Source organism: Oreochromis aureus, linkage group 7 (genome assembly GCF_013358895.1).
Source record: "Oreochromis aureus strain Israel breed Guangdong linkage group 7, ZZ_aureus, whole genome shotgun sequence".
Classification (NCBI taxonomy): Eukaryota; Metazoa; Chordata; class Actinopteri; order Cichliformes; family Cichlidae; genus Oreochromis; species Oreochromis aureus.
In genome coordinates, this window is record NC_052948.1 from 32,286,932 (window position 1) to 32,308,253 (window position 21,322).

At 38.7% G+C, this 21,322-nt stretch overlaps 1 protein-coding gene across 2 annotated transcripts in view; it reads left to right on the top strand.

Moving 5' to 3' along the window:
- Positions 1–12,877, top strand: part of LOC116311395 (WD repeat-containing protein 7) — a 110,820-nt gene extending 97,943 nt beyond the window's left edge. For both annotated transcript variants that reach the window (XM_031728497.2, XM_039614833.1), the window contains exons 29-30: positions 6,370–6,474; positions 9,031–12,877. In XM_031728497.2, coding sequence (XP_031584357.1) covers positions 6,370–6,474; positions 9,031–9,234 — 309 coding nt within the window. In that variant the 3' untranslated portion in view covers positions 9,235–12,877. The remainder of the gene's footprint in view (positions 1–6,369; positions 6,475–9,030) is intronic.
- Positions 12,878–21,322: the final 8,445 nt, after the last annotated feature.

Consider the following 21,322-nt stretch of genomic DNA (forward strand, 5'->3'; position numbering starts at 1 on the left):
CATTACAATACTGTACCCCAAAGTGTAAAACATGACATTTCCTGTTCCCACTAGGTGGCGCTGTCCCTGATGTCAAATATGGCAGTTGAAATATGTTCAGGGTGGAGCCTTATCATATGTGTGCTCTTTGGTCCACATCGGACCATGTATGAGGGAATGAGACGATAAGATTTTCATGGCGAGTCATCGAAATTGCCGTGGCGCCACGGCCTCACAGTATCGCTGAAAACTCAAAAGCTCCGCAATTTAACATGGCCCAGGTGTGTAGTTGACACTGACCAAATATGAAGCTTATATAATCAAACCCAAAGGAGGAGTTCGAAAAAGTTCGAGGCATGGAAATGGCAAAATTAGAGCCAAAATGTCACCTTCACTTCCAAATGGCGGACTTCCTGTTGGGTTTTGCGTCAATGGGCCCCAGACTTTTTGTTCGTCTTGGCATGATACATGTGTGCCAGATTTCAGACATGTAGCTCAAACGATGTGTTCGTGAGGGCTGCATTTAACAAAGGTGGCGCTCTACAGCCATTTCCCAGTGCTCATATGTAAAACCAATAAAATACAAAATTTTTCACCAGACCTGGCATGTGTGCAAAATTTCAAGAGTTTTTGAGCATGTTAAAGCCCTCAAAAAGGCCCTTGTTTTGCCTGAATAATAATAATAATAATAATAATTAAAGCTGCAAGCAGCGATATGAGGGCCTCGCACCCCGGTAGCGTCGAGCCAAGCCCAACACCTAAAACCAGCGCTTCCGATCTGATGTCACATTGATGGAATTCATGCATTTAACCACCAGCTAAAATTTCATCTCATTCAACCATTATTATAGTCGTCCCACTAGGTGGCGCTCTAACCATTACTGACAAATGGCATAACAAACATTTCGAATTTCGAGTCTCATCACGCCTGCGACCTTTGGGAGAGATTGGACATTGTGTTTTTGAGCGACAGCAGGTTACTGCTTTTGGCGAGTGATTGAAACTCCACGTGCCGCCATGACCACCCGTTTCCCTGAGCGTAAAAAGCCGCAATTTAACATCACAAAGGTCTTTAGATTCCACACACAGGAGATCGCGTAAATCTAATGAAATCCCTTGGAGGAGTTCGTCAAAGTATGAGGCCTGAAAAGAGGGAAAATGTCGCCAAATTTACACATTAATTTCAAAATGGCTGACTTCCTGTTGGATTTGGGATATTGCTCCAAGAGACTTTTTTGTACATCTTGATATCTCCAATAAGCTTGCCAGGTTTCAAACTCATACATAAAACACAGAGCAGGGGCTGTTGTTTTGAAATTTTGTAGGGGCGCTGTGGAGCCATTTTGCGCTGTTCAAGGAAAATGAACATATAAAAGAAATCCCTCATCACATTAGAGGTGTGCGCCAAATTTCAAGACTTTTAAACTTTTCAAGCCCCTCAAAAGCCACTTCATCTTTCATGGTGAACTGCGCTGCCACCAGGGTGCGCCGTTCAGTTTATAGTCACAATTTTTCACTGAAGCATCAAGAGGGACTGATGGTGATATTCACCGCTTTTGAGGTGGGCCACGATGAACCTGTGAAAATCAGTACAACAAAATGAAAGACATGACATTTCCTGGTGCCACTAGGTGGCGCTTCACGTATTCCTGACAATGGGCATATCAATCTGTTCAGGGCGGGTCTGACATCATCCCTGTAAAATCTGGTACTGATCAGATTGGATTTCATTGAGTTACACTAATTTGTTTCTTCATGGCGAGACCTCAATGTTCGCCATGCTGCTGGGGTCACACCCTTCAGCGAAAACTCACAGTTTTCTCTGTAACCCAAGACCAACTCCTTAAGGCTTTCCTGGAGAAATTTGAGGCTGCAGATGTCACCCATTACAATACTGTACCCCAAAGTGTAAAACATGACATTTCCTGTTCCCACTAGGTGGCGCTGTCCCTGATGTCAAATATGGCAGTTGAAATATGTTCAGGGGTGGAGCCTTATCATATGTGTCCACTTTGGTCAGAGGTCGGACAATGTATGACAGAACGAGAGGCAATAAGATTTTCATGGCGAGTCATCAATCGCCGTGGCGCCACGGCCTCACCGTTATCTCGAAAACTCAAAAGCTTTGCAATTTAACATGGCCCAGGTGTGTAGTTGACACTGACCAAATATGAAGCTTGTACAATGAAATTCAATGAGGAGTTCGCAAAAGTTCGAGGCATGGAAATGGCAAAATTAGAGCCAAAATGTCACCTTCACTTCCAAATGGCGGACTTCCTGTTGGGTTTAGGACATGGCCATAATAGACTTTTATGTGCATCTCCGAACGTTAGATATGTGTTCGAGTTTTATACATGTAGGTCATACCCATCAGGGGCTCGCGTTTCTCATTTTTCTAGGTGGCGCTACTGAGCCAATTTTCCCTGGACATGGACGGACATTAAAATACGTAAATTTTCACCAGACCTGACGCGTGTGCAAAATTTCATGAGTTTTCGAGCATGTTTGGCCCTCAAAAGGCCGATTCATTTGCGAAATAATAATAATAATAATAATAATAATAATAATAATAATAATAATAATAATAATAATAATAATAATAATAATAATAATAAGAAACAGAGCAGATACAATAAACAAAACAAACAAGAAAAACACCTGAATATAAGTGACTAACTCTCATGTGTGTCTAAACCTAAATTTGTTCTGTTTTCTAAGCACCAAGAGATGGGAGAATGTGTAGTTGACTGATGAAGCCGATGGAGAAGAGCCCAAAACTTCAGTTCCTCTAATGCCCACCTGAAGCTCCAGACTTAAATGTCCAACTTTACAGCAGAAATTAACAAAAAACTGCACGAGGGGTAGAATTAGTGTCTAAAGTTGATGAAAACACTGTCTGCTAGACTTCGCACCTGCAAATTTGAATCACTGAATTAGATATTTTGGAGCATTTTACCATTCTACTACATTCCCAGGTTGTCTTCTCTTGTTTTCATTGTGTGTTCTCCCATTAGCTGAGATTATCAGCTAGGGCTGTGCGATATGACCAAAATCTCATATCCTGATATTTATCGTTCCAACAACAATATATATCACAAAAATTTTACATTTTCTGTACATTCTGTAAATGTCAGGCAACTCAACTTGACTCATCTTCACTGGCCATGCTGGTATTCTCTGTGCCTGCATCCACGTGGCGACTGTAAACGCCATTTATAGTTACTTCATGTTTTTATTTGAGGTAATTTATTTGATGCATATTCTGAAATTAGATGTTTGAGAATAATGTATTTTGTTATCATTTCAGTTTATTTTGAAAAACCTCAACAGGATCTTTCTTTATTGTAAAAGATTTATGTGGAAAATAAACAAGCGGATGGTGGAACCACACGCTGGGTTTACCGTCGTTGTTGCTAATGACAACGCGTAAAAACAGTCGCTTGTCCGTCCGTAGTGTGGTTATTTTAAACATAAGAGAAAGAGAGAACTTTAAGAAATCAATATAGCCACTACAGTGACCAAGACAATGAAAAAATATTGCCATAATCAGTTTATTTTGCGACACCACGAAACAAATATGCGTAATATGAAACGATAGATGTTTTCATATCATCTGATATATATATCTATATATAGATATATATCTATATATAGATATATAGATATAGATATATAGATAGATAGATATATAGATAGATAGAGATAGATATATAGATAGATAGAGATATAGATATATAGATATAGAGATATAGATATAGAGATATATATATATATATATATATATATATCTCAGATGATTGCAAACAGCCCTATTATCAGCAGTTTTAAAATCATGTATCACTTCTATGCTGATGACACTACGTCTCTTTTAAATCTCATGAATTGGATAAGTAATTTGTTTTAAAATTTCAAATCGATTTCATATTTTATTTATATAGCACCAAATCACAACAGCAGTCGCCTCAAGTCACTTTACATTGTAATGCCATTTTAAAATCTTGATTCGTTCTTTTATGCCCTCACAGGGTTAGGCCCCCCGCCTACACTATGGAAATAATCCATTCATGTTGTCAGGTTGTCAGACAGGGGCTTTTTTGTGATCCACTGAAAACTAAAGATGATTGGGTCTTCCAAACCTCAAAACTTCCAAAACTATGGACCATCTTGCCACTATCTTTTCACAACCTTGACTCCATGGTTGTCCTGTTCTTTGACCTCATCCTTGTCTGAACAGATTCATTTTAATCCCCCAGTTTAAAATAAATCTGTTCAGACAAGCAATTGCGGTAGTGTCTGTGTTTTGTGTTTGCCTGGGCATTGGCTGTTTTTGTTTATTTACCTTTGTAAAAGCACGTTGTGACTCTTCTTTGTTTCAAAAAGCACTTTAAAGACATAGTATACTTATTGGTTTTGGAATAACTTGACTGTGGGCATTTTGACTTAGAGCAGCTGGATGTAGTTGTCATATTTCCCTCTCAGGGGCTTCAGTATCCTTTAGTTAGAGCTGATGATTGTTTGCAGACAAACTGCATTTACTGTGTTTTTGATCATTTTCCCTTTAAGGTGAGTAGTGACAGGAAATGAGATTTGGGATCTCTCCTAAGAGATAGAAAAATGGAGGGGAAAGGTAGAGATGAAGACAGACACTGAATGGGGGGAGGAGAGGGATGAAGGAAATCAAAATAATTCTGCTTTTTTCCCAGACAACACTGCTGGAATCTAATAGGGTTTGCCCTTTAAAGAAAAAAAAAAGGAGGGAGAGAACGAATTAAAAAGATGAGATTTTCATTTCATTGTGTTATTATTTTTTTTTAGCTTTAATCGCCACACACTGGTTATTATTTCAGAGTCTGGGTGCCTGAGGCGACACGTCTTAATCTCATCTGGAGGTGAGAGTTTGTAATCCCAGTCGCAAGCAAAGGCAGGCGGGTGGGTGGGGGGATGATTTCTTTTATTGCGTTACACACCCTGCATCTGGTGGGACAGTTTATTGTGTTACACGCAGCGGTATATTTTGTCCCCAGAGTTCTGGAGGCGAATGGCAGCATCTGTCGGACCAGAAGCTGCCACCCATCTGATGGAATTATCTCTGCCAAAGCGAACACGTGCTGTCGATGCCGAGTTTTTCTAAAACACCTCAATGAAATTTCAACAAGGGCCAAAATTTGTTTTTCATTCAGGCTTCATCACAGAGCAGAGTTTATTGAACTGAACCTCCAGCCATCAGAAAGAGGAATTGTCTGGGAAATCGGGCTATGCTCTCATTTTAGCGGCTTTAAGTGATGATAGTGAGTGATGTACAGCTGCCTGATAAAACACTGTGATACTGTAAAGTCGTATTTTGTTCTGGTCTGTTCTCAGTGTTATAAAACCCTCAATAAAAATGGCTTCCCGTCATCACAGCAACAAACAGAGCAACAAGCTCTTGTCAGAAGAGGTTTGGACATGTCAGAACTCTGCTTTTTATAGATGGCTATTTAAAGTGTAAAGCAGACAAATATGGGGAATCAAAACCACAAACGTATTAATAAATAAGTAATAAAAGAGGTCTTTCTTTACCTGTTTGGTTGATAGGTTGCCTGCCTAATTGATTGGCTGTTTAGCTACATGCCTGCCTACTTGTTTGGGTGGTTGCTTACGTACCTGGCTAGCTGGTTGACTGGTTACCCACCTTGTTCTTTGGTTGCTTGCCTGTTTGATTGCCTGCTTGCCTGGTTCCTGTTTTGGTTGCCTTCCTATTTGTTTTATTGAATTCAAGAATTACTGGCTTAGTTTAGTTATCCACCTGGTTGGTTGGTTGGCTGCTTGCCTGGCTGGTTGTCCTCCTGGGTGGTTGGTTGATTGCCTACCTGTTTCTATTTTGGTTGGTTACCAGATGTATTGGTTGATTCGCATGCCTGTCTAATTGATTTGAGTGGTTTGTTTTTCTTAGATATTAATTCATAAAACATGACAAAGATTGAATAATTTTATTTTCTTGTGAATTTACATTTAAGTTTTCTAGTGTTTATTTACTTTACACTTTCCCCTAATTTATTTTTGTGTTTTAAATGTTTAAATGTTAAACCATTTAACCATTCAAACCATAGCACAGTTTGAATTAGACCACCTCATTTGTCTTCTGAGTAAAGTACTTGTGGTAAATGTTAAAGTTTAAATATTTTAACAGGCTGATTTCTGCATGTTGACACCATCAACACACAGTTTATGACTCCTGGAGTTTTAAAGGAAGTTTGCATAAGTTTTTCATTTAACAGTTACTAGTAGAAAGAGACGAGCATTGATGCTCTGCTTTTATGTTTTCCATCTACGGCATGTTTTTTATTCACTTTATTTTATTCTTCATTTGTTTTTAATGACTTTATTTTATCCCATATTGTTCTTCTGTAGAACATTCATGGTCACAAAGGTCCAATCACAGCGGTATCATTCGCCCCTGATGGCCGTTATCTGGCAACCTACTCAAACGCTGACAGCCATATCTCCTTCTGGCAGGTAAGACTCACCCATACAGACACATACAAACAGATTTACAAAGGTGAGTTTGTTTCTGATGTAATAACCATGGACTTGGGTTTGTAGTTTGACATGAACTTCCAGTATATTTAAAGCAGATTTAAAGCTTTATATGAAGGGCAACCTTTTCTGCACATTTCCTGCCTTGTCTTTTTATTCAAGCAAAAAAAGTTACACAAAACTAAAGAAGTAGATTAGATAAAATAGATAAAAGAAAGGATGTAGTTTATGCAGTGCAAGAAATTAGACTGACCCTTTTTTAAAAGCAAAAAACTGCAAAAAGTTTATTCTATGAGACAAGAGAATAACTTATTTCTAGATTAATATTTATATTATAAATCTGTATCAGGGGAAAAAATAATAACTAAGGATTTCTTTAGTATATATACAGTGGAATAAATGCTGAGCCCTCCTTTAGACTCCTCCCTGCAGGTATCTTAAGATTTACATGAAATCTGCGAAATGTAAAGATCTATCAGTTTGTCAGCATGCAAACAGCTTCAGATTTCACTTCTTTTTTCAGTTGTGCTTTCACTGTTAAAGACAAACCAGCGGTGGATTTGAACAAATAAAAAAAATACCGTCCAGTTGGGTGCTTTCAGTCATGATTGTTCTGTACAGCGGGTTAAAAACATAAAAAACTGGATTTAGATATTTTTATTTAAATGTTTGCTTTTAATTTCACTGTATCTACACAAACTAAAAGCATAACTTGAAAATAAAAGTCTTAACATGTAAAGCATCTAAATAAACTATAACAAACTCAGATAACCGATCAGGCTCTTATCTTCTTCCAGGAACTGTTATTTTGAATGAAAGGTCTTTACGACCTCTGACACAGATGTCTACACACACACACACACACACACACACACACACACACACACACACACACACACACACACACACACACACACACACACACACACACACACACACACACGTTAATGGCATTACTGTAAGCATAAACCACTGTAAGCGCGCCGGCAAGACGGCTGCTGTGGTAATGAGCTGGCAGACGCTCTGTCGGGGGGTGTGTGTGTGTGTGTGTGTGAGAGGCAGTGTAGTCTTGGTTTCCACTCGCTGTGTATTTCCTACATAGATACACTCTGGGGTTAAACTCCAGGTTTTCCCTCTGAGACGTCTTCACAGGGTTCATCAGAAACTGATGATCATCAGATGTTCAATAACTAATTTTTCTTTGCAGTTATTGTCAAAATGAGGGAGGAGATATCATTTCAGCTCTCAGTAGAAAGAGAAGGCAGTGTTTCCCATACAGACTTCACATGAGCGCATGAGCGGGACGTTCAGGTTTATTAATGGCTGTCTGAGAATTGCACCATTCCCTTGCTTTTATTTTGAAAATTCAGGCAATGCTGACCAGCTAGCCCAGCTCTTCTTGCCTCATGTTTTATCAGTTACCTGCTGCTCCATAAAATCTTTCTTTAAATTGTATTTAACCAGAAAGTGATGCTTGAATAATATGCAGAAAACCAAGACTATGACACAAAAGGCTCACAGAAATAGTTATAAAGTGGGTTTTCATTTTCCAGAAATGAAACTGTGAGATCAAAAATCTCTTGTAAAAGAGTACCCATGGATGAAGATGGACCAATCCAGTCTACTGTGGATGGCTTTGCAAACTGCAAAAGTTGCAGAAACGTCATTAATGATTCCATCTCACCAATAGCTGCATTTGCACTTACGTTAAAAAAAAAGATGACTTACTACCCAGTGGTTTTACTGATCTGGCCCATCTGAGATCAACTTGGGGTGGTATGCATGTTCCCCAGGAACTAAAATTAGTTTAACATACCTGACCTGCTTCAATACAGAAATGCATCCAAACTCCATACAGCCAAACTTCAAGCCTCCCAGGTTGGCTGAGCAATAAACTGGTTAAAATCCTCCAGGTTGCTAGTGACCTGTTTAGTGTTTGGGAAGTGCAAGTATCTCAGTGATTCTCCCTGTTTTAGTCCACCAACTTTACTTTATCCATGAATACGTGCTGGCATCGGCAGTCAAGGACAATGAACAAGCTGGCTCTCAAACTGTACAACAAGAAACCCCAACCTGAAGATCAAGATGAGGAACAAAAGATCTACTACAGGCCAGAAAAAGTCATTCGATTTTATGCACATAGAGTAGGTGGTTACAGTTATGTTTACTAATACCCCTTCATATGAAATATTCAACCGTTTGTCCTAAAAGAAGAACTAATGGTGTGTTGGCACTAAATGCAAGAAGTTCACAAAGTTTATCTACTGAGGCGACTTGATACAATTTCAGTGCCACAAATAAATGAGACATAGCCACCTTTGTATATACCAAAAGAAACTCCTTTGTTGTATCCAAGAAACTTGAATTGAAAGCATCTTCTAGCTTCTAGTTTATAAAACTCTGCTTGTTTAGCACATTGCTAAAAATGAAACCTAACCTTAAATTGGTCACCTATGAACACCTGGCAAATGTTAAGAGGTTTTGATTGATAGATAAGGTGATTGTGTGGCTTTATGTGTTGTTGGTCCTCCTCAGATGAACACCAGTCTGCTGGGCAGCATTGGAATGCTGAACTCTGCTCCTCAGCTTCGCTGCATCAAAACGTACCAGGTTCCTCCGGTCCAGCCAGCCTCCCCAGGCTCCCAGAACCACCTGAAGCTTGCCCGTCTCATCTGGACCTCCAACCGCAATGTCATCCTGATGGCCCATGATGGCAAGGAGCATCGCTTCATGGTCTAAATCCAAGCTGTATTTACTACTGACAGACCTGGGCCTGGTAGGAGGTTTTTACTTTGAAGCAGACTCTAGAAAGCTACACTCTGGATTTATTTGGTGGTTATTTTGGTATTTGCAGTTCAGATGATATTTTAGAGGCCAAGTCTTAGAGTTAAGAGATTTGAAGTATGATCAAAACTAATAGTTAAGGTAAAAATCTGAAGGAATGATAAAAGCCCAGCTCAGGCCCAGGTTTGGACCAGATTCATGTTCTCATTTTATCTCCTGCAGTAATCATTGTGAGGAAAGTGACTGTGTGATATCTTTATAGGCCGTGATAGAAGGCTTGTTTACATGATTTGCATTGATGTATTTTTAATAATTTACACTTTGCCATTCCTTATTTATTTGCCGTTGATGCTGGATGTCACAGACCCTCCAAACCTTTGCTGTTCATTTAAGTCTCCTTTTTCATTTTTTATTTTATTTCAGTTCCAGTAATTGGATCACTTGATTATTAAATGTTTTCTATGTATGGCAGGTATTTACTTTGGTGATTAAACTTTGATTAAAATGTGTATTTTGGGGCGTAGAAAATGGTGAAAGGAATTAGTGTGGCCTCTGGCCTTAGGTACGCTCCGACCTCTGTAAGACCAGTACATGCATTTCACCTTTCAAGCTGCACAAATGTGCGTGTGCGCGTGTGTGAGTATTTTTGTGACACCTTGGAAGCTTTTGAAACCTCTCTGGCTTCACACAGAAGTGTTTGTGTGTGTGTGTCTGCACCCAAGTGTATTTTCACTGTTAAACACACATTCTCACTTCAGACTGCTCGTCCTGAAAGTCCCGTTAAAGCTTTGGGGGTTGGAGGTGTAGCTGCTCTTACTGCAGATATGTAAAAGGAGACAAATTAATGCTATTTTGGTGCCCTTTAAATTTACATTAAGTTAGATACATCATCAGTGGTTACCAGTAATGGGTTTTTGTAGTTTTTTTTTTTTTTTTTTTTTTTTGTTAATGGCAAAGCTCAGTTTAGTTTTAGGTCATTTTTAAGAAAAAAAAAATCATATTTCTTGTGTTTGTTAATGTCACTTGTCGCATGACCTTTTACCCCTCGTTTTGTATGTCAACTGGTTCTTAGCTGGCTGATCCTCAACCTTCAGCACCTTCATAAAGCAAAATATTCACTCTTTGGTCTAAAATATCTAATGAAATTCTTCTATTTCCTCCTCTTCATATTATGGTTGATCATTCCATTCTCCTCCACGAGGTTTCAGAGGACATTTATGAGTATTTAAGAAAGGGAAAAGCTCTCCTGGAAGTTTATAATTTAAAGTAAACAATTTGAGTTTGTTTTTTGTTTTTCTTTAACCAGATTCTGTGCTTCTACGCAAATGTTGCTTTAATTCCGACTGTTATACCTTTCTTCTTCTGACAATTTTGAGTAATCCACCTCCCATCTGACTATTTGAAAGTGTACCCTGTTTGTTGTATCACCAAAGTAGACAAACTATTTTGTTCCACTTGAAATAATCAAACTACAAAGTTAAATAGATTAGTAGGTACCGGTCACCATCATCGCAAAGCTCAGTTTACTAACCATTTTATATGTTGATAGCATGAAATTGGCCATTATTCATCTTTTGTGTGGCTTCCTTTTGTTAATCTATGCCTTATAATTAAATAACTGAGCCTTTTTGATGTGGAAATTTGGCTTTTTGTCTTGGAAAGAAAACAAGCCAAGCGGCTAAGCAAAATGTAGACATTTTGATTTAAACTGCCAAATGAACCACAACCATTTTTTATTCTTCCAGTGAAATCATTCCTATCACTTCCACAAAGTTTCTCTGGACTTTGTTTCTCTTTTCAAAGGCTAAAAATTCTGGAGGTTTATACATTTAAAACAAATGTTTTAAAAAGCTCATGTTTTTTTCCACTGGATTGTTTCTTTGCAGAGGACAACACTGTATATTTGACAGTTGCACGTGAAATCATCGTCCTCTTCTTGCAATTCACATCTGACTTTTGAAATATATCTATGACTATAAATTTGTCCATATTCAGCCAACATATCCTCAGAGCCATTGCGCAATGTATGTAGGCTGTTCATGTTGTACAGTGAGCTGAGCATCTGTCCTGTTTTGTAAGTATTGTGGCTAATTTGGCGAATTTCCACTTTTCCATTCCACAATTTCCCGTCCATTTTCAAGCCTCTGCCAGCAGTTTTGTTTTTTGTTTTTTTTTAAACCATGAATCACTTCTTTTGGAAAATGTGCTTTTCCTATTGGTTAACAAGAAGGACCAAATTTATTTAGGATTAGATAAAAGAGCCAAAATGGAAAAGTCGTCTTATGACACTAAAAATACATGATGCAGTGGTACATTTATATTTTAAATGCTGCTATCATTCTGGATTTACATTGTTTGCCCCAAGCCAAGTACAACCATCACCTCTTAGGAGAAAGGTGACTAAATTTAACAATAGCAAACTAGCAGAAGTTGCACATACTGATTTTGCCATTCTGCAGGGGGATAAACAAACTCTACGGTGTTGGTGCATGATTACGTCGATGTTAGGGGTGCTTAGAGATGCAACAAAGGACATTTCCAACGGCATAATTTTACATCAGTTTTTGAGCTCTATTCTTTGTGGTTGATGTCACATTTTTGCACAATATTACTTTAAAAAAAATTAACTGTTTTAGTACTCAGTTTTATTCAGAAAGTGAATTCTATCTATATATAAATATATATGCAAATATATTTATAGTGTTTTCTGTCAGTTGTACTGAGCTTAGATTTTTGTGACTCTTGCAAAATGCTCAAACTTGCTTTCCTTCTATTTTCTCCACTCGTCATTCTCCTCTCTCCATCTCCTGTCAGTTTCATTAGTGCAGTCAGAAAGCTTCTAACACCGATACACACCTGTAAACCCGGGCGTGTCAAAGCTTTTCACAAGTTCCTCCAGCATTTCGTCAGACTGCTTCTTTTTGAAAACACGCACACACAAACAGTCCACCAGGTCCTGACAGCTTTGAGATCTTAATCTTTCGTTTTCTCCGGCACACTTAACAGTTTGGAAAAAATATGTTTTTGGCAGCCTCTCGAGGGAGGAAGGGTGAGGAAAAATGAAGGAGGCAGAGAGGAAGAGCTGAGGAGTAAATAACAAGTGAGGAAGATCAGGTCATCCAGCCAGAAAAAGAGGTTCTGCTGTGAAGGTACTGAACCAAAATGGTTAGAACCTTCTGGGGATTTTTCTTTTTTAAACACATGAGGTACATTTGCTGGAAATATTCAAACTGGAGATGGTAAAACTCATCTTTACCCAGCTGTTTACAACAAAGTGAAGCAGTCTTGTTACTTTAATATAGAAATTCTCCCATTTTCTGCTTACATTTTCTTCTTCTTGTACAGCCGAATACCTGCTTTCTTACTTGCAGTCTACACTAAACAATATCGGTGTTTCTTACTCATTTTAGTTTGGTTTTATTTATTGTTTACAGGCACCTCCGTCTACATATTTAAGAGTGTGTGATGTATTGCATGTATGAGCTTAACGTGATGTAACAGAGCAGGTTGATTCTACTGTGCATCCTATAAATGTGCTGTGTAAAACTGTGTTGTCATCATGTCCAATAAAGATGAAAATGTGACTGTGGTTGTCAAATATTGATGCAACTGTTTTATTCTCTACACTCTGATCTGTCTTTCCAAATGATCACGGCAACTTTTATTAACCAAAAACTCCTGACATGTTATTAGGGAAAGCCCTAATGATGGAGTCATGCATAGTCTTTCACGTATACTTGTCAGGGTCGGGGACTGGAGCCTACAGGTTTGCTTGCGTTTCTGTTCATATTACCACACACCTCTGATTAAAAAAAACTTTAAAAATTACTGTATTTTATATTTCTCTCTATCTGCTCCATCGAAAAACTTGATTATTAAATTATTTCTAATTTTACTGCTGGGTTATTCCATATGAAGTGAAACCTGAACATAAATTTCGTCAGAATCACCGGATATACAGTACTGTACGAAAGTCTTGAAGTAGGCCTCATCTCTTTATATTTTGCTTTCAAGAAGCAATTTTTAAAGTGGTCTTCAGCAATAAAGTCTGGAGGCTTTTCTTTTGGGCATTGCTATCATCTTCACTCATTTTCAGTTGAGTCCTTGTATCTGAACCATTTTCAGAGAAATGTCTGTTTTTAGTTGTTTGTCCAGCCACTAATCATTGACCTATGAATCATATTCAAGTATACAAAGTTGCCCAACTGGAGGGATAAACCAATGTTGTGTCTAACAGACAACTTGGCAAATAATCAATTTCCAATTGTACCTTTAGACACTTTGTTACTAGCAGCCTGTCAGTAAAACACATAATTTGTACAAATGATAACAGCTTGAGAAGCATAAAATTGTATTTTTGCACCATTAAGGTGATTCTCAAAAAGCTATTAGCCAAAAACTTGACGTGTCTGGACAAGTGAATGATGAGAGGAATGGCAACCCCCCCCCCCTAAAGATCTACCTACAGCAATTGTCTATGTCATTGTTTGGAGCAACATTTCAGCCAGTGTTGTTAGGGAATTTATCAAAACCTGATGGAATTACAAATGTGGAAAAGTACTATCTGATTTCTATGAACCGTGATAGCCACTCCTAAGCATCTGATTGACAGCATGTTTATTTATCAGCTTCATTTATCAAACACACTGCTAATGCAGTAAAAGGATAGAACCCCCCCAACAATGTTATCATGGATTGGCCTCCCCAGAGCCCAGATCTCACCACTATTGAAGAAGAATGGGATCATGTTGATCATCATCTACTAAAGGAATTATTAACTTTTGCACACCAACTCCTCTAACTCCTAACTCCTCTGCATCACCCATGTTGCCCAAGGTGGTCAGTAAGAGTATTTATTTACTAAAATAATAAATCACAGACTCTTAATCTTTTTTCTTTGGCATACTTAACAGTTTGAGAAAATATGTATTTGGCAGCCTCTCAAGGGAATACAGCTAATGCTAGCTGTATTTCCACAAACACATGGATGGCAACTGATCTCAGATCTGTGACAGTAGAGCCAGGAGCAGCTTGTCTAGTATATTTTCCTTCCCTCAGTTTCCCATCAAAGACCAGAGGTTTATCCACAATACACAATCAGAGGAAGCTGCTGCCCTCTCAGCTTATGCAGCTCCACCATTAGTTTATGGGACATAGACACAAGCAGAGTTAAGCCTGCTTCAAGAGACAATAACCAGTTGCAGCCACAAGATGGCAGCAATTTACAGGATGGATGAACAAACACTGATTTCAAAGTGAAAATGTATAGCCGGAAGATGCAGAATATTTGCTTTACAGTAATCAACACATATGGGATCGTGGTCAGCTAGCTTTAAGTTAGCTAGGCTACATATCTGCCACTTGTGGGGTTTTCTAAGGTTAGGCAGAGTCTCTTTAACTTAATGTAATATGTGTGTGTGTGTATATATATATATATATATATATATATATAAATTATATATATCATATATTATATATAAATTAACATTCATCTTTGCATTAAAGATACTGAAATATTTATGCACCTTATCTCTTTCTGTCATTAAACAAATTTATTTAATGAGGAGGTTAACACACATACACACACCATGATGAGCTCAGGGAAGACCTGCCTAACAAGTTTCTGATCACAGAGAAGCAGATCAATCTCCCTCTGATCTCTGCCAGTTTCTGTTTCCATCTTTTGGACTTCCAAACTCTTTTTTTCATCTCACCTACACTAAAAACATGAAGTCTGTTCATAATTTAAACGTGAAAAATGATTAATGTTGAAGTTCTGCTTGTAAAAGTTAAGCGTGTGCTCAATAATTCACTTTTAACTATTAAAAATGAACAGGGAGACAGTAAAAACTGAAATGAAATGAGCTTTCTCTCTTTTACCTTTGTTCCATTGTTGCTTTAAACACTTTTAAGTGTTTTTGCAGAAAATGCTAATTAAATCTTAAATCTTTCTTTAAGGGATTTGGGCAAAATGTCAAATAACCACTTACAAGGTAAATGGTTATATGCTTTTAAGGAATTGGTTGTTTTGTTTGGTTTATTTAGCTGAAATATTTCAACCTGGAAAATAATTATAAAGGAGGATCACTGATTTGATGTTTTTATTGTATAAAGTTAGGAACTTGTAGTTCTTTACATGGGTCAATAACACCACATAGAGCTAGAACCACTATGAAACATTTAGAAATGCTACACAGAGATATACAACCACCACAAAGGCACCCAGAAACACCACAGAGACTTGAGACCCCAAAAGGAAATTCAGAAACACCACTCAGAATGAGTATTTATTAGACATTTAGAACCACCACAAAGACTCAAGGTTAGGTTATATGCGATAGTCCAAAAGTACAGCCTCACAGACTAAGATATTAAAATATTCTGTATAAAAGATGGACATCCTGCCTGTGTGTTTCTCCCTCTGCTCATTTCTCAGGCTATAGATCAAACCTCCAGGTGGCGTTGACCTTTGACCTTGAGTCCTTCATCAGAAACCTGACCATTTATCACAGACCGTCTTTCTTTGCTCCTCCTTCCCTGGTTTCTCACTCCAACTGTCTGATCAGTTTCTTACTGAACACAATGTATTGATGGTATTGATCAGGAGCTGTAATTGTAAGATCCAGCTTCAGGACATGGACTTCAGGATTTTCTGGCAGAGAGCAGAATTCATGGTTCCAGGTCCTGAAGCAGCAAAGTAGCCCCAGAACATCACACTACCAGGACCATGTTTGATTGTTGATACTGTGTTCTTTTAATTACATTTTAAGTTCAAAGTCAATTAGTTTAATCCCAGATGTAATTGGACACAAATCTTCCCAAAAAGTTCTCCCTTTGCTTCATCAGCCCACAGAATACCTGAACACACGACCTCTGGGTGTGTCCTGTGGTCTGAGGCAGTGGAATACTGGATCTTTTTTGGGTTATGGGATGTGGCCTGGTGCTTTGTGTGGATGCTAAATCTGATGAAGTTTTAAATCTGCATTTCTGAGGTTAAAAACACTCTGCTATTCATTTATGCTGCAGTCATGGCTGTCATACATTCAATTTTAGGTTAATCTCAAATTCAGGAACGAGTGTGTTTTAATGCTCATTTGGCTACTTTAGGGTTAGAACTAATTAAAAGGTTTGGGTTGGAGTGAGCTGGTTGACAGCAGAGAGGGTAACTTGAGAAAAGTTGATCAGTTAAGAAGGAAGAAGTTCATTCAGGAGCTGTTCATGTCCTTGAGCGACCCATCTTTCTACTCATCTATTCCTTTTTTGTTGCATTTGACCAATACTTGGGAAAAAGTCCTACTGTCCACTTACTTTCCTTTTTGTCCAGAACCCTCCTTGAGGGATCATGATGGAAGAAAATGTACCAAGAGCAGCAGGAGGTTCAGTTTCTTTGGTCTCAGATTTTTTCATTGATCTGCTGGGGCGAGGCAGCCGACCAAAACTCTTCATCTTCATACCCTCTAATACTCCCTCTCCTCCGCCTCTTTTCCTCCTTTTCCTTTGTTCCACCCCTCTGAAGAAAACTTATCCTCTTATTAAATATAATCACGAAGTCAAAAACAAATCTGAATATTCTCCCCATCTGTCGTCTTATCTCCTTAGTTTTTTTTAAGTTGTTGTGGATATGAAAGTTTTGTCAAGATCAGAAAAAAAAAAAAAAATCATGTATTTACCCATTATTGATGTTCCCAAAAGTTTCTGTGATTTCACTGTGAGTGAGTATCTTTTTTTTTCTCTCAAGATAAAAAGATTATCAAAAGATCTGCGGTGGGGTTGAATCGATACGATCTCACAGCTGGATGGGAGAGCGTTTGAGGGGAAAAATACAGAAAAAAACTCTTCATCTGCAAGTGGTTTGCAGGGACCCGACTACTTGATTTAGCCCAGATACAAATACACTATCACTGCAGGGTTTTTTTTTTTAAAGAAAAAAGTTTTCAAAGTTGTTTTTTAATTTGAGGAACTTCATAGTTTTGTGTGATGGAGCCCAGCAGCAGCTTTCATTGCCTCACAGCTTTTAGTTTCATTAAAAATGTGGAAGTAAAACACAATTCAAACACCTGTACTGCTGATGGATTTGAAACCTGAACTCATCAGTGCAGCACTTTGCAGATTTCAGTGAGTCTTTAAGATTACAAACAAGTATCAAACTTCAAGTATCTCAAGTAAAAGTACTTCTTATGCAGAATCCTAAACAATTGCTGATTCATTAATATTGCAGCCAGAGATTACTTTATTGACTTATATACTACTGGGTAACTGTAACCATAATAATAAAGTAATATTTACTAGATTTATGTTTTTAAATCTCCAAAAATAATAAAATATATGCAATGCAAAGTGCAATATTATGACGAAGAAGAAAGAGAGGCACAGCTCAGGTTTGGAGATAAAGTTAGAGAAACGAGGCTGAGATGATCTGAAAGTGCAGAGGAGGGACAGTGGATATACTGGACAAAGGATGCTGATGATGGAGCTTCGAGAAAGAAGGAAGAGAGGAGCACTGCAGAGAAGATGAAGGAGGACATGAAGAGGTGAAGGTTATTGTGATAGAGGAGGATAATCCGCTGTGGCGACCCTGAAAGGAGCAGCCAAAAGAAAAGGTAAGTAAAATTGTATTTATATAGCACCTTTAAAGACAAGGGTCACAAAGTGCTTCACAACAAATGTAAATGTAATTCTTAAAAGATGAGTTTTTAGATGTTTCTTGAAAGAGACCACTGAGTCCACAGATTTCAGAGAGAGAGAGAGTCTGGGGGGCCACTGTGTCTCCTTTAGTTTTGAGCCTAGGACCTAAGACCTGAGGGACGTGCTGGGGAGATATGACTGTTAAAGTTCACTGATGTAAGCTGGTGCTTGTCCAAGAGGAGCTCTAAAAGTCAGAACCAGATTTTTTAAACAGACTCTGAATTCAGTGTGGATCCAGTGCTGCTGGATCAGCGTCAGTGTGACATGAGAGGGTTTAGAGGACTCGGTCAGAAGCCTCGCAGCAGCGTTCTGAACACCCTGCACATATTCAAGGGAGCTTTGCTCAGATAAGTGAACAAGGAATTACAAACATGAAAACTCTAAGCACCTATTCATGATCTGCAGCTTAGAAACAAGAATAAAGCAGCTTAAAAAGAAAAGTACAAGTACAATTTAAGAGTACTTGTGGAGTACTTGTTTAAGAGTCACCACTGCTCATATCTATGCTGTCTCCCAGTGGTGTTGGGCATTATAAGATTAGTTCAGTATGAAGGCTGTTTGCTGTCTCACTGTTTCCTGCTTCGAGGATCTCGTGTTTTTATCTCTCTTTATTTTTAAATACACACAATTGCTCAAAAACTATTCACGTGTATTTGAATAAGCATGTGCAGTAACCTGGAATGCTTGTTTTTGAGTTAAATTGGAAATGCAAACACTATGCGGTGCTAACTGTACTCGAGTTTCCTAAGTAGGGAGTATTTTCATAATAGCAATTACAAAGACTCTTTAGAGCTTTATCATGCACTGATGATTATTTCATTTATACTGTGGTTAAACTTTGATTTCTGTGGACATGGGCCAAGGTTTCCAGCGTTTGTGCAGCCAAGTGCAGCATAAAAATGGAACAGGTCACCATGACCAGGACTCCTGCATCGATTCATGTCTAACAGTCAGTGCAGTGGTTTGGGGTTACAGTTAAAACGCTGTGTACAGGTACTCATGGGGTATTTATAGCAAGACTTTGAGTTTATTGTTTTAAATATGTTTCTTACAGTTTTATATATATATATTTGAAGTTGATATTTGAACATTAGCTACATTATTTTATAATAGATCAAAATATTACATTTCATGATGTGGGCCTTTAGGAACAACGGATCGGTGTGATCAGGTTAACCAGGCCTGCCAATACTGCGTATGACTCTTTCTGAATTTCTTGTTGATTAAAAGGTCGATCTTTGAGGAAACCCAAACACTTTTGTGTTCTGGTCGACTGGTTGTCATCATCAGTGCCATGCTGCAACCAGCTGAAGCTGACCGAGTCTTTCAGCCCTGCATCTATGAGAGCACCATCTCTGAGCGATTGTTCCTGGTGGAGATCTGACTGGATGGAGATTCTCCAATCCAAATTTGGGGAGAACCTCCTGCAGCTGTTTTTAGCCACCCACACACACTTTCCAGGACCTTCCTTGGCCAGCATTTAGTCCTGATAGGCCTCCTATCGAACATGGACGTGCTCGCTCGATGTGTTAATCAGAGGCATCTAGGGAGAGGAACTCCTCAACAACAGATCTGGACACAGGCAGGTGATTATTTCCATCATGTTCAGAGGAGGCCAAGCCTCATATTAAACATAGCGTTGGTCTATAAAATCTATTTAACCCTCGTGTGTAACCTTTACTTTATACGTAACTGCCAGTGCCTTTCAAATTTCTCCTCTAATTTAATCTGTGTGCTGTTACCCTTCAGCTTCTTTGTGCTTACCAAAAATCATACTTGGCTTTCTTGATACTGAGAGATGATCTTCTAAATTAATCGCACATAAAATTTGATGCAGGTCAAGTTAAAATAATAACGTTTTTTGTTTCTGATCGTCGAGACTTGGAAATTCTGATTGCACGGGGTTTGGATTTGGGTTGGGGTCATTACCGGTAATAATTTAGACCTCTCAGAGTTCATTTTACGCCTCTTCTCGTACTCGATTACAGTTCAGCGTTTTGATTTCAGGTTTCAGTTCAAAAATACTTTCTGATCTTTATCCCTACAAACTGTTTTAAGAACTCTTATCCTCCCGTATCTCAGCGCCCTGACAGTAGCTGCAGCACATTTGAACATCAGCCTGCTAAGTTCACTTTAATCCTGAGAAAGTATCCGCACATACTTAAACGTGGGACAAAGTCCTCCGGTGTCGACGTTTAAGGAAAATACGAAGGAAAGTCGATGTTAAGTGCCGAGTGAAGAGCAGATCAAAAACAGCACAATGTGTGTGTTTAGCTCTGACAAGCTCGGAGTTTGTTGGGTAAAGTTAGCGAGGATGAGGAGGGAGAGCAAGGGGAGAAAGAGGAGGGAGTTCAGTGGGGGGAGTAGAGGTTCAGGTTTCGATTAGTTAAGAGCAGAGAGGCTGTGATTCTGCTCAGCTGGAGAGAGAAAGTATCGACGTGGAGTCAGAGAACCTCGGCTTCCCTCCCCTTCAGTCCCTCAGGTAGGCATTAAAACCCGGCCAAGCGAGGGAAGAATGGAGGGATGGAGATACAGAGGGAGAGAAGCCCTCGAGAGCCCAGTCGGAGCTTTGATTCACCGGGGTTTCTCACATCAACAGCAGGAGCCAGCGGGCCCCCGCGCTCGAGGAGGGGCCGCCAACTCTTAAAAAAACCACAACGCTGTCAAAAATTAATCGCCGCCTCTTTACTTTTCAATTATCAATTCAGCGTCGAGCTGCGCCGCAGCTTAGAGCTGGCTTAAGGTTACTAACGGCAGTTAAGACGCAAGGGTTTGTGGGATTGTGGAGGGATGTGTGGATGGTGTTTTAACGAGGTGAGGAGATCAGAGATAAGCAAACACACTTAGAGAAGTTACGCAGCCCTGAGAGGTTTTTAAATTTTGATTAGACTTTTAAATGAAGAAAAAGTATTCTGGTGTTAAAAAAACCCCCTACGCTTTCTACATTTTACTCCAACATATGTCCTGTTTGAGATTTTGTTTGGTAAATCAGTTCCCATTCCTATTTTTCTTTATTTGAGAATCATTACAGAATGTTTGCATGGTTATTTGAGTTGTAAAGGGTTAAAAATCAAATAGATATATGGTTTATAGTATACAAGGAAAACCATCCTCCGCTTCCTTGATTTCCCCCCAATAAATAATTTTCTAATGAGATCTCAAATGGTAGTTTAACCTCTTATTGAATACAAAGTGATGTTTATTTTAGAAGTTATGGGCGCTCTTATTGTCCAGAAGTGGGGCGATTTGTTGTAATTTCTGCCATTTTGCTTTTCTCTTCGATAGGTTTAGTTTAGTCTACCTAACTTGTTCTGGGTACTGTAGTATGTGAATTTAATCTTAAATCCAAAATTCAAGT